The sequence below is a fragment of the Tachypleus tridentatus genome, chromosome 6, assembly GCF_004210375.1.
Source record: "Tachypleus tridentatus isolate NWPU-2018 chromosome 6, ASM421037v1, whole genome shotgun sequence".
Taxonomy (NCBI): domain Eukaryota; kingdom Metazoa; phylum Arthropoda; class Merostomata; order Xiphosura; family Limulidae; genus Tachypleus; species Tachypleus tridentatus.
The window spans coordinates 4,073,944-4,089,520 of NC_134830.1; the positions used below are offsets into that span (position 1 = coordinate 4,073,944).

Genomic DNA, 15,577 nt, shown 5'->3' on the forward strand with positions numbered 1-15,577 from the left:
ATGACGAGAAATCCCTTGAAGTAGAAAGGTATTTCAAAACGGCTGAAATGGGTATTAAAACTTTTATTAAAATAAAGTAGATATCAACGTTTGTTAGGTCACCTTCATAAGTCGTCTTGAGATAAACATGAATGATTTGATTTACTTGGTGTCAAGACCTTCATAAGCCGTCTTGAGATGAACATGAATAATTTGATTTACTTGGTGTCAAAACCTTCATAAGCCGTCTTGAGATAAACATGAATGATTTGATTTACTTGGTGTCAAGACCTTCATAAGCCGTCTTGAGATGAACATGAATAATTTGATTTACTTGGTGTCAAAACCTTCATAAGCCGTCTTGAGATAAACATGAATGATTTGATTTACTTGGTGTCAAAACCTTCATAAGTCGTCTTGAGATAAACATGAATGATTTGATTTACTTGGTGTCAAGACCTTCATAAGCCGTCTTGAGATGAACATGAATAATTTGATTTACTTGGTGTCAAAACCTTCATAAGCCGTCTTGAGATAAACATGAATGATTTGATTTACTTGGTGTCAAGACCTTCATAAGCCGTCTTGAGATGAACATGAATAATTTGATTTACTTGGTGTCAAAACCTTCATAAGCCGTCTTGAGATAAACATGAATGATTTGATTTACTTGGTGTCAAAACCTTCATAAGTCGTCTTGAGATAAACATGAATGATTTGATTTACTTGGTGTCAAAACCTTCATTAGTCGTCTTGAGATAAACATGAATGATTTGATTTACTTGGTGTCAAAACCTTCATAAGTCGTCTTGAGATAAACATGAATGATTTGATTTACTTGGTGTCAAAACCTTCATAAGTCGTCTTGAGATAAACATGAATAATTTGATTTACTTGGTGTCAAAACCTTCATAAGTCGTCTTGAGATAAACATGAATGATTTGATTTACTTGGTGTCAAGACCTTCATAAGCCGTCTTGAGATGAACATGAATAATTTGATTTACTTGGTGTCAAAACCTTCATAAGCCGTCTTGAGATAAACATGAATGATTTGATTTACTTGGTGTCAAGACCTTCATAAGCCGTCTTGAGATGAACATGAATAATTTGATTTACTTGGTGTCAAGACCTTCATAAGCCGTCTTGAGATGAACATGAATAATTTGATTTACTTGGTGTCAAAACCTTCATAAGCCGTCTTGAGATAAACATGAATGATTTGATTTACTTGGTGTCAAAACCTTCATAAGTCGTCTTGAGATAAACATGAATGATTTGATTTACTTGGTGTCAAAACCTTCATTAGTCGTCTTGAGATAAACATGAATGATTTGATTTACTTGGTGTCAAAACCTTCATAAGTCGTCTTGAGATAAACATGAATGATTTGATTTACTTGGTGTCAAAACCTTCATAAGTCGTCTTGAGATAAACATGAATAATTTGATTTACTTGGTGTCAAAACCTTCATAAGTCGTCTTGAGATAAACATGAATGATTTGATTTACTTGGTGTCAAAACCTTCATAAGCCGTCTTGAGATAAACATGAATGATTTGATTTACTTGGTGTCAAAGGCAAAACTGCACAAGAAGCTGTCTGTTTCTGTTCACCACGGGTATCGAAACTATATTCCTAGTATCGTAACCCTGCACACTTACCGCTATCTGTCTTTGGGCGTGAAGAACCATCGTAAAAGAGACTTACAAACAAACTGAAGTGAGTAAAGTGAGACATTTTGTAACATGTAAGAATCACGAGCACAAAGGGCAGTTGCAGAAGCCGTCCATATGTTTGGAATAGTTGCTTCCACAACATATTTGTTCAACTGTTGCATACCTCAAGCAGCTGGTGACTTGAAACGGTGTTCATACAAATGGTATCCCATAAGAATGCATGCCGGTCACGTCGCCAGATGCAATATCTAGGAATTTCCGTGCTATAATACTGTTCAAACGAGTGCAGGGAAACTATCATCCTCGTACACTAAATGGATAATGGAAAGCATAAAAGAAACAGTGGGTGTTTGAACATGACAAACGTTTGACGAAATCACGCTTTTAGAATATTGCCAAATGCAGAACCGTCAGGCAGATCATGACCGAACGTGGCAACATTCACTGTTACGACGCAATTAGGTTCCAAAACAGATTTAATATTACGTGTATACCACAATGTGTGAAAACCATGAAAACATAATTATATTTACCCAATCTGTAGCAATTGTCATTCTTAAACTTGCATATTTTCATTTTATATAGGGCGAAAGATCACCACCAGGGTCACCATGGCCGCTCCCCCGAGAATGGAAAAAATCCTCAACAGTGTTAACCATTGACCCAAATGACTTTTATTTGTCATCTAATGCTGAAAGATGTAATATCATCAGGAAAGCCGTCAATCGATACATGTCTTACATTTTGATTGATTCGGAAAAGGGAAGATCTAGCTTTGATCATCCTGTCATGCCAGGAGTACAAGTGAATGTGGAAAACAAAGACTGCGGTTATCCTAAACTAATAAAAAACACTGACCAAGAGTCATGTAAGTAAATACAAGGTCCAAGTTATGACCAATCAGTCTTAAATTCACCTTTATATAATAAAGTTTTGATGGAGTTATCCTAAACTAATAAAAAACACTGACCAAGAGTTATGTAAGTAAATACAAGGTCCAAGTTATGACTAATTAGTCTTAACTTCACCTTTATATAATAAAGTTTTGATGGAGTTATCCTAAACTAATAAAAAACACTGACCAAGAGTTATGTAAGTAAATACAAGGTCCAAGTTATGACTAGTCAGTCTTAACTTCACATTTATATAATAAAGTTTTGATGGAGTTATCCTAAACTAATAAAAAACACTGACCAAGAGTTATGTAAGTAAATACAAGGTCCAAGTTATGACTAGTCAGTCTTAACTTCACATTTATATAATAAAGTTTTGATGGAGTTATCCTAAACTAATAAACAACACTGACCAAGAGTTATGTAAGTAAATACAAGGTCCAAGTTATGACTAGTCAGTCTTAACTTCACCTTTATATAATAAAGTTTTCATGGAGTTATCCTAAACTAATAAAAAAACACTGACCAAGAGTTATGTAAGTAAATACAAGGTCCAAGTTATGACTAGTCAGTCTTAACTTCACATTTATATAATAAAGTTTTGATGGAGTTATCCTAAACTAATAAACAACACTGACCAAGAGTTATGTAAGTAAATACAAGGTCCAAGTTATGACTAGTCAGTCTTAACTTCACCTTTATATAATAAAGTTTTGATGGAGTTATCCTAAACTAATAAAAAACACTGACCAAGAGTTATGTAAGTAAATACAAGGTCCAAGTTATGACTAGTCAGTCTTAACTTCACCTTTATATAATAAAGTTTTCATGGAGTTATCCTAAACTAATAAAAAACACTGACCAAGAGTTATGTAAGTAAATACAAGGTCCAAGTTATGACTAGTCAGTCTTAACTTCACATTTATATAATAAAGTTTTGATGGAGTTATCCTAAACTAATAAACAACACTGACCAAGAGTTATGTAAGTAAATACAAGGTCCAAGTTATGACTAGTCAGTCTTAACTTCACCTTTATATAATGAAGTTTTGATGGAGTTATCCTAAACTAATAAAAAACACTGACCAAGAGTTATGTAAGTAAATACAAGGTCCAAGTTATGACTAATCAGTCTTAACTTCACCTTTATATAATAAAGTTTTGATGGAGTTATCCTAAACTAATAAAAAACACTGACCAAGAGTTATGTAAGTAAATACAAGGTCCAAGTTATGACTAGTCAGTCTTAACTTCACCTTTATATAATAAAGTTTTGATGGAGTTATCCTAAACTAATAAAAAACACTGACCAAGAGTTATGTAAGTAAATACAAGGTCCAAGTTATGACTAGTCAGTCTTAACTTCACATTTATATTGGCGAAGTCTTTTTTTTTTTAGAAGAAAGTTTTCTTGAGGATATGATGAAGGTTTGATGAAATGTGAGAATATGGAATAACTTCCTGACACGTACGTATATAAACTCTAATATAGCGATTTTGGCCTCCAATCACGTTCAGGGTAAACAGTTTATGTAGCAATGAAGTTAAAGAAAACAACAGTGTTTAGGTAAAAATTCATGTAAGTGTAAACAGTTATGTTTAATTAAATAAGCATGTTGATGTAAACAATTATATTAACTTAAACAGTCGTGTTAATTTAAACGTTATGTCTTCAATCATGTTCATATGAACAGTCATGTTAATGTAAACAATGGTGTTCATGTAAAAAATCACATTAAACGGCCCGGCATGGCTAGGTAGTTAAGGCCCTCGACTATTAATCTGAGGGTCGCGGGGTCGAATCCCCGTAGCACCAAACATGCATGCCTTTTCAGCCGTGACGGTCAATCCCATTATTCGTTGACAAAAGAGTAGTCCAAGAATTGGACTATCTAAACAATCTAAACTATATTAAATAAACAATCATGTTTATATCTGCAACAGTTTTCATGTATATGAACCAGTATAATCATATCTGTGTATTCAGGCATGTTAAAAAAATACTCATATTTATATCTGCAACAGTTTTCATGTATATGAACCAGTATAATCATATCTGTGTATTCAGACATGTTAAATAAATAATCATATTTATATATATATTCACGTTAATGTAAACAATGATGTTCATGTAATCAATTATGTTGAATGAAACACTTATGATTATATGAACAGTCATGTTAACTTAAACTCTTGTGTTCATTTTAAACAATCATGATAATACAAACAGAGCAATGTGTCAAGTCATTAACAACTCCCCAAACAATATGCAGAATGAGGGGGATCAGAGAAAATCATCTAAGTATACAGCATCTAACTTAGAGATTTTAACAATATGCAGAATGAGGGAGATCAGAGAAAATCATCTAAGTATACAGCATCTAACTTAGAGATTTTAACAATATGCAGAATGAGGGGATCAGAGAAAATCATCTAAGTATACAGCATCTAACTTAGAGATCTTAACAATATGCAGAATGAGGGGAATCAGAGAAAATTATCTAAGTATACAGCATCTAACTTAGAGATCTTAACAATATGCGAATGAGGGGAATCAGAGAAAATCATCTAAGTATATAGCATCTAACTTAGAGATCTTAACAATATGCAGAATGAGGGGGATCAGAGAAAATCATCTAAGTATACAGCATCTAACTTAGAGATCTAAACAATATGCAGAATGAGGGGAATCATCTACACCGTATACTATCACACCATACGTAATGTTGGTATTGCTGCACCTATACCGTATGCTATCACACCATACGTAATGTTGGTATTCCTGCACCTATACCGTATACTATCACACCATACATAATGTTGGTATTGCTGCACCTATACCGTATACTATCACACCATACGTAATGTTGGTATTGTTGCACCCATACTGTATACTATCACACCATACATAATGTTAGTATTGTTGCACCTATACCATATACTATCATACCATACGTAATGTTGGTATTATTGCACCTATACCGTATACTATCACACCATAAGTAATGTTGGTATTGTTGCACCCATACTGTATACTATCACACCATACATAATGTTAGTATTGTTGCACCTATACCATATACTATCATACCATAATGCAATGTTGGTATTATTGCACCTATACCGTATACCATCACACCATATGTGATGTTGGTATTGTTGCACCCATACTGTATACTACCACACCATACATAATGTTAGTATTGTTGCACCTATACCGTATACTATCACACCATACGTAATGTTGGTATTGTTGCACCTATACCGTATACTATCACACCATACGTAATGTTGGTATTTTTACACCCATACTGTATACTATCATACCATACGTAATGTTGGTATTTTTACACCCATACTGTATACTATCATACCATACGTAATGTTGGTATTTTTACACCATACTGTATACTATCACACCATACGTAATGTTGGTATTTTTACACCCATACTGTATACTATCATACCATACGTAATGTTGGTATTTTTACACCCATACTGTATACTATCATACCATACGTAATGTTGGTATTTTTACACCCATACTGTATACTATCACACCATACGTAATATTTTTTGAACAGATAACATCGAAATTGCAGAATCTGGAGAAGCCAAAATCTCTGCAAAGACTGTTTGGAGTGCTCTGTGGGGTAAGTTAGAAATAATATTTATATGTATATATGTCTGTGTACTTTCATGCGTGTCTATCTATCCATCTTTCTCTCTACATCTACATGATTATCTTTCTATGTAGTTTCTTGACGGTTTCTATGTCAACTACCCGTATAATTTATGTTTTGATCTGTCCATTTACTGTTTGTTGGTACAGATGTCTTTATGTGTCTGTATTATACCTATCTGTCACAACTTCTAAATGTCTCTGTATTATACCTATCAGTCACAACTTCTATGTGTGTCTCTATATCTATCAGTCACTACGTCTATATGTGTCGGTATATCTATCAGTCACAACTTCTATATGTGTGTGTATATCTATCAGTCACAACTTCTATGTGTGTCTGTATATCTATCAGTCACAACTTCTATGTGTGTGTGAATATCTATCAGTCACAACTTCTATGTGTGTCTGTATATCTATCAGTCACAACTTCTATGTGTGTCTGTATATCCATCAGTCACAACTTCTATGTGTGTCTGTATATCTATCAGTCACAACATCTATGTGTGTCTGAATATCTATCAGTCACAACTTCTATATGTGTGTGTATATGTATCAGTGACAACTTCTATATGTGAATGTATATCTATCAGTCACAACTTCTATATGTGTGTCTGTATATCTATCAGTCACAACTTCTATGTGTGTCTGTATATCTATCAGTCACAACTTCTACGTGTGTCTGTATATCTATCAGTCACAACTTCTATGTGTGTCTGTATATCTATCAGTCACAACATCTATGTGTGTCTGAATATCTATCAGTCACAACTTCTATATGTGTCTGTATATCTATCAGTCACAACTTCTATGTGCGTCTGTATATCTATTAGTCAGAACTTCTATATGTGTGTCTGTATATCTATCAGTCACAACTTCTATGTGTGTCTGTATATCTATCAGTGACAACTTCTATGTGTGTCTGTATATCTATCAGTCACAACTTCTATATGTGTCTGTATATCTATCAGTGACAACTTCTATGTATGTCTGTATATCTATCAGTGACAACTTCTATGTGTGTCTGTATATCTATCAGTGACAACTTCTATGTGTGTCTGTATATCTATCAGTCACAACTTCTATGTGTGTCTGTATATCTATCAGTCACAACTTCTATGTGTGTCTGTATATCTATCAGTCACAACTTCTATGTGTGTCTGTATATCTATCAGTCACAACTTCTATATGTGTGTCTGTATATCTATCAGTGACAACTTCTATGTGTGTCTGTATAGCTATCAGTGACAACTTCTGTGTGTGTCTGTATATCTATCAGTCACAACTTCTATATGTGTCTGTATATCTATCAGTCACAACTTCTATGTGTGTCTGTATATCTATCAGTCACAACTTCTATATGTGTGTCTGTATATCTATCAGTCACAACTTCTATATGTGTGTCTATATATCTATCAGTCACAACTTCTATATGTGTCTGTATATCTATCAGTCACAACTTCTATATGTGTCTGTATATCTATCAGTCACAACTTCTATGTGTGTCTGTATATCTATCAGTCACAACTTCTATATGTGTGTCTGTATATCTATCAGTGACAACTTCTATGTGTGTCTGTATAGCTATCAGTGACAACTTCTGTGTGTGTCTGTATATCTATCAGTCACAACTTCTATATGTGTCTGTATATCTATCAGTCACAACTTCTATGTGTGTCTGTATATCTATCAGTCACAACTTCTATATGTGTGTCTGTATATCTATCAGTGACAACTTCTATATGTGTCTGTATATCTATCAGTCACAACTTCTATGTGTGTCTGTATATCTATCAGTGACAACTTCTATATGTGTCTGTATATCTATCAGTGACAACTTCTATGTGTGTCTGTATATCTATCAGTCACAACTTCTATGTGTGTCTGTATATCTATCAGTGACAACTTCTATGTGTGTCTGTATATCTATCAGTCACAACTTCTATGTGTGTCTGTATATCTATCAGTGACAACTTCTATATGTGTCTGTATATCTATCAGTGACAACTTCTATGTGTGTCTGTATATCTATCAGTGACAACTTCTATGTGTGTCTGTATATCTATCAGTGACAACTTCTATGTGTGTCTGCATAACTATCAGTCACAACTTCTATGTGTGTCTGTATATCTATCAGTCACAACTTCTATGTGTGTCTGTATATCTATCAGTCACAACTTCTATGTGTCTCTGTATATCTATCAGTCACAACTTCTATATGTGTGTCTGTATATCTATCAGTGACAACTTCTATGTGTGTCTGTATAGCTATCAGTGACAACTTCTGTGTGTGTCTGTATATCTATCAGTCACAACTTCTATATGTGTCTGTATATCTATCAGTCACAACTTCTATGTGTGTCTGTATATCTATCAGTCACAACTTCTATATGTGTGTCTGTATATCTATCAGTCACAACTTCTATATGTGTGTCTATATATCTATCAGTCACAACTTCTATATGTGTCTGTATATCTATCAGTCACAACTTCTATATGTGTGTCTGTATATCTATCAGTGACAACTTCTATGTGTGTCTGTATATCTATCAGTCACAACTTCTATATGTGTGTCTGTATATCTATCAGTGACAACTTCTATGTGTGTCTGTATAGCTATCAGTGACAACTTCTGTGTGTGTCTGTATATCTATCAGTCACAACTTCTATATGTGTCTGTATATCTATCAGTCACAACTTCTATGTGTGTCTGTATATCTATCATTCACAACTTCTATATGTGTGTCTGTATATCTATCAGTGACAACTTCTATGTGTGTCTGTATAGCTATCAGTGACAACTTCTGTGTGTGTCTGTAAATCTATCAGTCACAACTTCTATATGTGTGTCTGTATATCTATCAGTCACAACTTCTATATGTATGTCTGTATATCTATCAGTGACAACTTCTATGTGTGTCTGTATATCTATCAGTGACAATTTCTATGTGTATCTGTATATCTATCAGTCACAACTTCCATATGTGTGTCTGTATATCTATCAGTCACAACTTCTATGTGTGTCTGTATATCTATCAGTCACAACTTCTATGTGTGTCTGTATATCTATCAGTCAATACTTCTATATGTGTCTGTATATATATCAGTCAAAACTTCTATATGTGTGTCTGTATGTCTATCAGTCACAACTTCTATGTGTGTCTGTATATCTATCAGTGACAACTTCCATATGTGTGTCTGTATATCTATCAGTCACAACTTCTATATGTGTGTCTATATATCTATCAGTGACAACTTCTATGTGTGTCTGTATATCTATCAGTGACAACTTCTGTGTGTCTGTATATCTATCAGTCACAACTTCTATGTGTGTCTGTATATCTATCAGTGACAACTTCTATGTGTGTCTGTATATCTATCAGTGACAACTTCTATGTGTGTCTGTATATCTATCAGTCACAACTTCTATGTGTGTCTGTATATCTATCAGTCACAACTTCTATGTGTGTCTGTATATCTATCAGTCACAACTTCTATGTGTGTCTGTATATCTATCAGTCACAACTTCTATATGTGTGTCTGTATATCTATCAGTGACAACTTCTATGTGTGTCTGTATAGCTATCAGTGACAACTTCTGTGTGTGTCTGTATATCTATCAGTCACAACTTCTATATGTGTCTGTATATCTATCAGTCACAACTTCTATGTGTGTCTGTATATCTATCAGTCACAACTTCTATATGTGTGTCTGTATATCTATCAGTCACAACTTCTATATGTGTGTCTATATATCTATCAGTCACAACTTCTATATGTGTGTCTATATATCTATCAGTCACAACTTCTATATGTGTCTGTATATCTATCAGTCACAACTTCTATATGTGTCTGTATATCTATCAGTCACAACTTCTATATGTGTCTGTATATCTATCAGTCACAACTTCTATGTGTCTGTATATCTATCAGTCACAACTTCTATATGTGTGTCTGTATATCTATCAGTGACAACTTCTATGTGTGTCTGTATAGCTATCAGTGACAACTTCTGTGTGTGTCTGTATATCTATCAGTCACAACTTCTATGTGTGTCTGTATATCTATCAGTCACAACTTCTATGTGTGTCTGTATATCTATCAGTCACAACTTCTATATGTGTGTCTGTATATCTATCAGTGACAACTTCTATGTGTGTCTGTATAGCTATCAGTGACAACTTCTGTGTGTGTCTGTATATCTATCAGTCACAACTTCTATATGTGTCTGTATATCTATCAGTCACAACTTCTATGTGTGTCTGTATATCTATCAGTCACAACTTCTATATGTGTGTCTGTATATCTATCAGTGACAACTTCTATGTGTGTCTGTATAGCTATCAGTGACAACTTCTGTGTGTGTCTGTATATCTATCAGTCACAACTTCTATATGTGTCTGTATATCTATCAGTCACAACTTCTATGTGTGTCTGTATATCTATCAGTCACAACTTCTATATGTGTGTCTGTATATCTATCAGTCACAACTTCTATATGTGTGTCTATATATCTATCAGTCACAACTTCTATATGTGTCTGTATATCTATCAGTCACAACTTCTATATGTGTCTGTATATCTATCAGTCACAACTTCTATGTGTGTCTGTATATCTATCAGTCACAACTTCTATATGTGTGTCTGTATATCTATCAGTGACAACTTCTATGTGTGTCTGTATAGCTATCAGTGACAACTTCTGTGTGTGTCTGTATATCTATCAGTCACAACTTCTATATGTGTCTGTATATCTATCAGTCACAACTTCTATGTGTGTCTGTATATCTATCAGTCACAACTTCTATATGTGTGTCTGTATATCTATCAGTGACAACTTCTATATGTGTCTGTATATCTATCAGTCACAACTTCTATGTGTGTCTGTATATCTATCAGTGACAACTTCTATATGTGTCTGTATATCTATCAGTGACAACTTCTATGTGTGTCTGTATATCTATCAGTCACAACTTCTATGTGTGTCTGTATATCTATCAGTGACAACTTCTATGTGTGTCTGTATATCTATCAGTCACAACTTCTATGTGTGTCTGTATATCTATCAGTGACAACTTCTATATGTGTCTGTATATCTATCAGTGACAACTTCTATGTGTGTCTGTATATCTATCAGTGACAACTTCTATGTGTGTCTGTATATCTATCAGTGACAACTTCTATGTGTGTCTGCATAACTATCAGTCACAACTTCTATGTGTGTCTGTATATCTATCAGTCACAACTTCTATGTGTGTCTGTATATCTATCAGTCACAACTTCTATGTGTCTCTGTATATCTATCAGTCACAACTTCTATATGTGTGTCTGTATATCTATCAGTGACAACTTCTATGTGTGTCTGTATAGCTATCAGTGACAACTTCTGTGTGTGTCTGTATATCTATCAGTCACAACTTATATGTGTCTGTATATCTATCAGTCACAACTTCTATGTGTGTCTGTATATCTATCAGTCACAACTTCTATATGTGTGTCTGTATATCTATCAGTCACAACTTCTATATGTGTGTCTATATATCTATCAGTCACAACTTCTATATGTGTCTGTATATCTATCAGTCACAACTTCTATATGTGTCTGTATATCTATCAGTCACAACTTCTATGTGTGTCTGTATATCTATCAGTCACAACTTCTATATGTGTGTCTGTATATCTATCAGTGACAACTTCTATGTGTGTCTGTATAGCTATCAGTGACAACTTCTGTGTGTGTCTGTATATCTATCAGTCACAACTTCTATATGTGTCTGTATATCTATCAGTCACAACTTCTATGTGTGTCTGTATATCTATCATTCACAACTTCTATATGTGTGTCTGTATATCTATCAGTGACAACTTCTATGTGTGTCTGTATAGCTATCAGTGACAACTTCTGTGTGTGTCTGTAAATCTATCAGTCACAACTTCTATATGTGTGTCTGTATATCTATCAGTCACAACTTCTATATGTATGTCTGTATATCTATCAGTGACAACTTCTATGTGTGTCTGTATATCTATCAGTGACAATTTCTATGTGTATCTGTATATCTATCAGTCACAACTTCCATATGTGTGTCTGTATATCTATCAGTCACAACTTCTATGTGTGTCTGTATATCTATCAGTCACAACTTCTATGTGTGTCTGTATATCTATCAGTCAATACTTCTATATGTGTCTGTATATATATCAGTCAAAACTTCTATATGTGTGTCTGTATGTCTATCAGTCACAACTTCTATGTGTGTCTGTATATCTATCAGTGACAACTTCCATATGTGTGTCTGTATATCTATCAGTCACAACTTCTATATGTGTGTCTATATATCTATCAGTCACAACTTCTATGTGTGTCTGTATATCTATCAGTCACAACTTCTATATGTGTGTCTGTATATCTATCAGTGACAACTTCTATGTGTGTCTGTATAGCTATCAGTGACAACTTCTGTGTGTGTCTGTATATCTATCAGTCACAACTTCTATATGTGTCTGTATATCTATCAGTCACAACTTCTATGTGTGTCTGTATATCTATCAGTCACAACTTCTATATGTGTGTCTGTATATCTATCAGTCACAACTTCTATATGTGTGTCTATATATCTATCAGTCACAACTTCTATATGTGTCTGTATATCTATCAGTCACAACTTCTATATGTGTCTGTATATCTATCAGTCACAACTTCTATATGTGTCTGTATATCTATCAGTCACAACTTCTATGTGTCTGTATATCTATCAGTCACAACTTCTATATGTGTGTCTGTATATCTATCAGTGACAACTTCTATGTGTGTCTGTATAGCTATCAGTGACAACTTCTGTGTGTGTCTGTATATCTATCAGTCACAACTTCTATGTGTGTCTGTATATCTATCAGTCACAACTTCTATGTGTGTCTGTATATCTATCAGTCACAACTTCTATATGTGTGTCTGTATATCTATCAGTGACAACTTCTATGTGTGTCTGTATAGCTATCAGTGACAACTTCTGTGTGTGTCTGTATATCTATCAGTCACAACTTCTATATGTGTCTGTATATCTATCAGTCACAACTTCTATGTGTGTCTGTATATCTATCAGTCACAACTTCTATATGTGTGTCTGTATATCTATCAGTGACAACTTCTATGTGTGTCTGTATAGCTATCAGTGACAACTTCTGTGTGTGTGTCTGTATATCTATCAGTCACAACTTCTATATGTGTCTGTATATCTATCAGTCACAACTTCTATGTGTGTCTGTATATCTATCAGTCACAACTTCTATATGTGTGTCTGTATATCTATCAGTCACAACTTCTATATGTGTGTCTATATATCTATCAGTCACAACTTCTATATGTGTCTGTATATCTATCAGTCACAACTTCTATATGTGTCTGTATATCTATCAGTCACAACTTCTATGTGTGTCTGTATATCTATCAGTCACAACTTCTATATGTGTGTCTGTATATCTATCAGTGACAACTTCTATGTGTGTCTGTATAGCTATCAGTGACAACTTCTGTGTGTGTCTGTATATCTATCAGTCACAACTTCTATATGTGTCTGTATATCTATCAGTCACAACTTCTATGTGTGTCTGTATATCTATCAGTCACAACTTCTATATGTGTGTCTGTATATCTATCAGTGACAACTTCTATATGTGTCTGTATATCTATCAGTCACAACTTCTATGTGTGTCTGTATATCTATCAGTGACAACTTCTATATGTGTCTGTATATCTATCAGTGACAACTTCTATGTGTGTCTGTATATCTATCAGTCACAACTTCTATGTGTGTCTGTATATCTATCAGTGACAACTTCTATGTGTGTCTGTATATCTATCAGTCACAACTTCTATGTGTGTCTGTATATCTATCAGTGACAACTTCTATATGTGTCTGTATATCTATCAGTGACAACTTCTATGTGTGTCTGTATATCTATCAGTGACAACTTCTATGTGTGTCTGTATATCTATCAGTGACAACTTCTATGTGTGTCTGCATAACTATCAGTCACAACTTCTATGTGTGTCTGTATATCTATCAGTCACAACTTCTATGTGTGTCTGTATATCTATCAGTCACAACTTCTATGTGTCTCTGTATATCTATCAGTCACAACTTCTATATGTGTGTCTGTATATCTATCAGTGACAACTTCTATGTGTGTCTGTATAGCTATCAGTGACAACTTCTGTGTGTGTCTGTATATCTATCAGTCACAACTTCTATATGTGTCTGTATATCTATCAGTCACAACTTCTATGTGTGTCTGTATATCTATCAGTCACAACTTCTATATGTGTGTCTGTATATCTATCAGTCACAACTTCTATATGTGTGTCTATATATCTATCAGTCACAACTTCTATATGTGTCTGTATATCTATCAGTCACAACTTCTATATGTGTCTGTATATCTATCAGTCACAACTTCTATGTGTGTCTGTATATCTATCAGTCACAACTTCTATATGTGTGTCTGTATATCTATCAGTGACAACTTCTATGTGTGTCTGTATAGCTATCAGTGACAACTTCTGTGTGTGTCTGTATATCTATCAGTCACAACTTCTATATGTGTCTGTATATCTATCAGTCACAACTTCTATGTGTGTCTGTATATCTATCATTCACAACTTCTATATGTGTGTCTGTATATCTATCAGTGACAACTTCTATGTGTGTCTGTATAGCTATCAGTGACAACTTCTGTGTGTGTCTGTAAATCTATCAGTCACAACTTCTATATGTGTGTCTGTATATCTATCAGTCACAACTTCTATATGTATGTCTGTATATCTATCAGTGACAACTTCTATGTGTGTCTGTATATCTATCAGTGACAATTTCTATGTGTATCTGTATATCTATCAGTCACAACTTCCATATGTGTGTCTGTATATCTATCAGTCACAACTTCTATGTGTGTCTGTATATCTATCAGTCACAACTTCTATGTGTGTCTGTATATCTATCAGTCAATACTTCTATATGTGTCTGTATATATATCAGTCAAAACTTCTATATGTGTGTCTGTATGTCTATCAGTCACAACTTCTATGTGTGTCTGTATATCTATCAGTGACAACTTCCATATGTGTGTCTGTATATCTATCAGTCACAACTTCTATATGTGTGTCTATATATCTATCAGTGACAACTTCTATGTGTGTCTGTATATCTATCAGTGACAACTTCTGTGTGTCTGTATATCTATCAGTCACAACTTCTATGTGTGTCTGTATATCTATCAGTGACAACTTCTATGTGTGTCTGTATATCTATCAGTGACAACTTCTATGTGTGTCTGTATATCTATCAGT

General features: G+C 34.1%; 2 protein-coding genes across 4 annotated transcripts in view; one reads left to right on the forward strand and one right to left on the reverse strand.

The window, feature by feature from the left end:
* LOC143251855 (beta-hexosaminidase subunit beta-like) overlaps positions 1-15,577 on the reverse strand; it is a 231,626-nt gene that overhangs the window by 107,260 nt on the left and 108,789 nt on the right. The window lies entirely within an intron of this gene.
* The window catches only part of LOC143254436 (beta-hexosaminidase subunit beta-like), a 102,061-nt gene that overhangs the window by 68,169 nt on the left and 18,315 nt on the right, over positions 1-15,577 (forward strand). The window contains exons 2-3 of the mRNA XM_076509625.1: positions 2,242-2,524; positions 6,134-6,202. Of these exons, the coding sequence (XP_076365740.1) occupies positions 2,242-2,524; positions 6,134-6,202 (352 nt within the window). The remainder of the gene's footprint in view (positions 1-2,241; positions 2,525-6,133; positions 6,203-15,577) is intronic.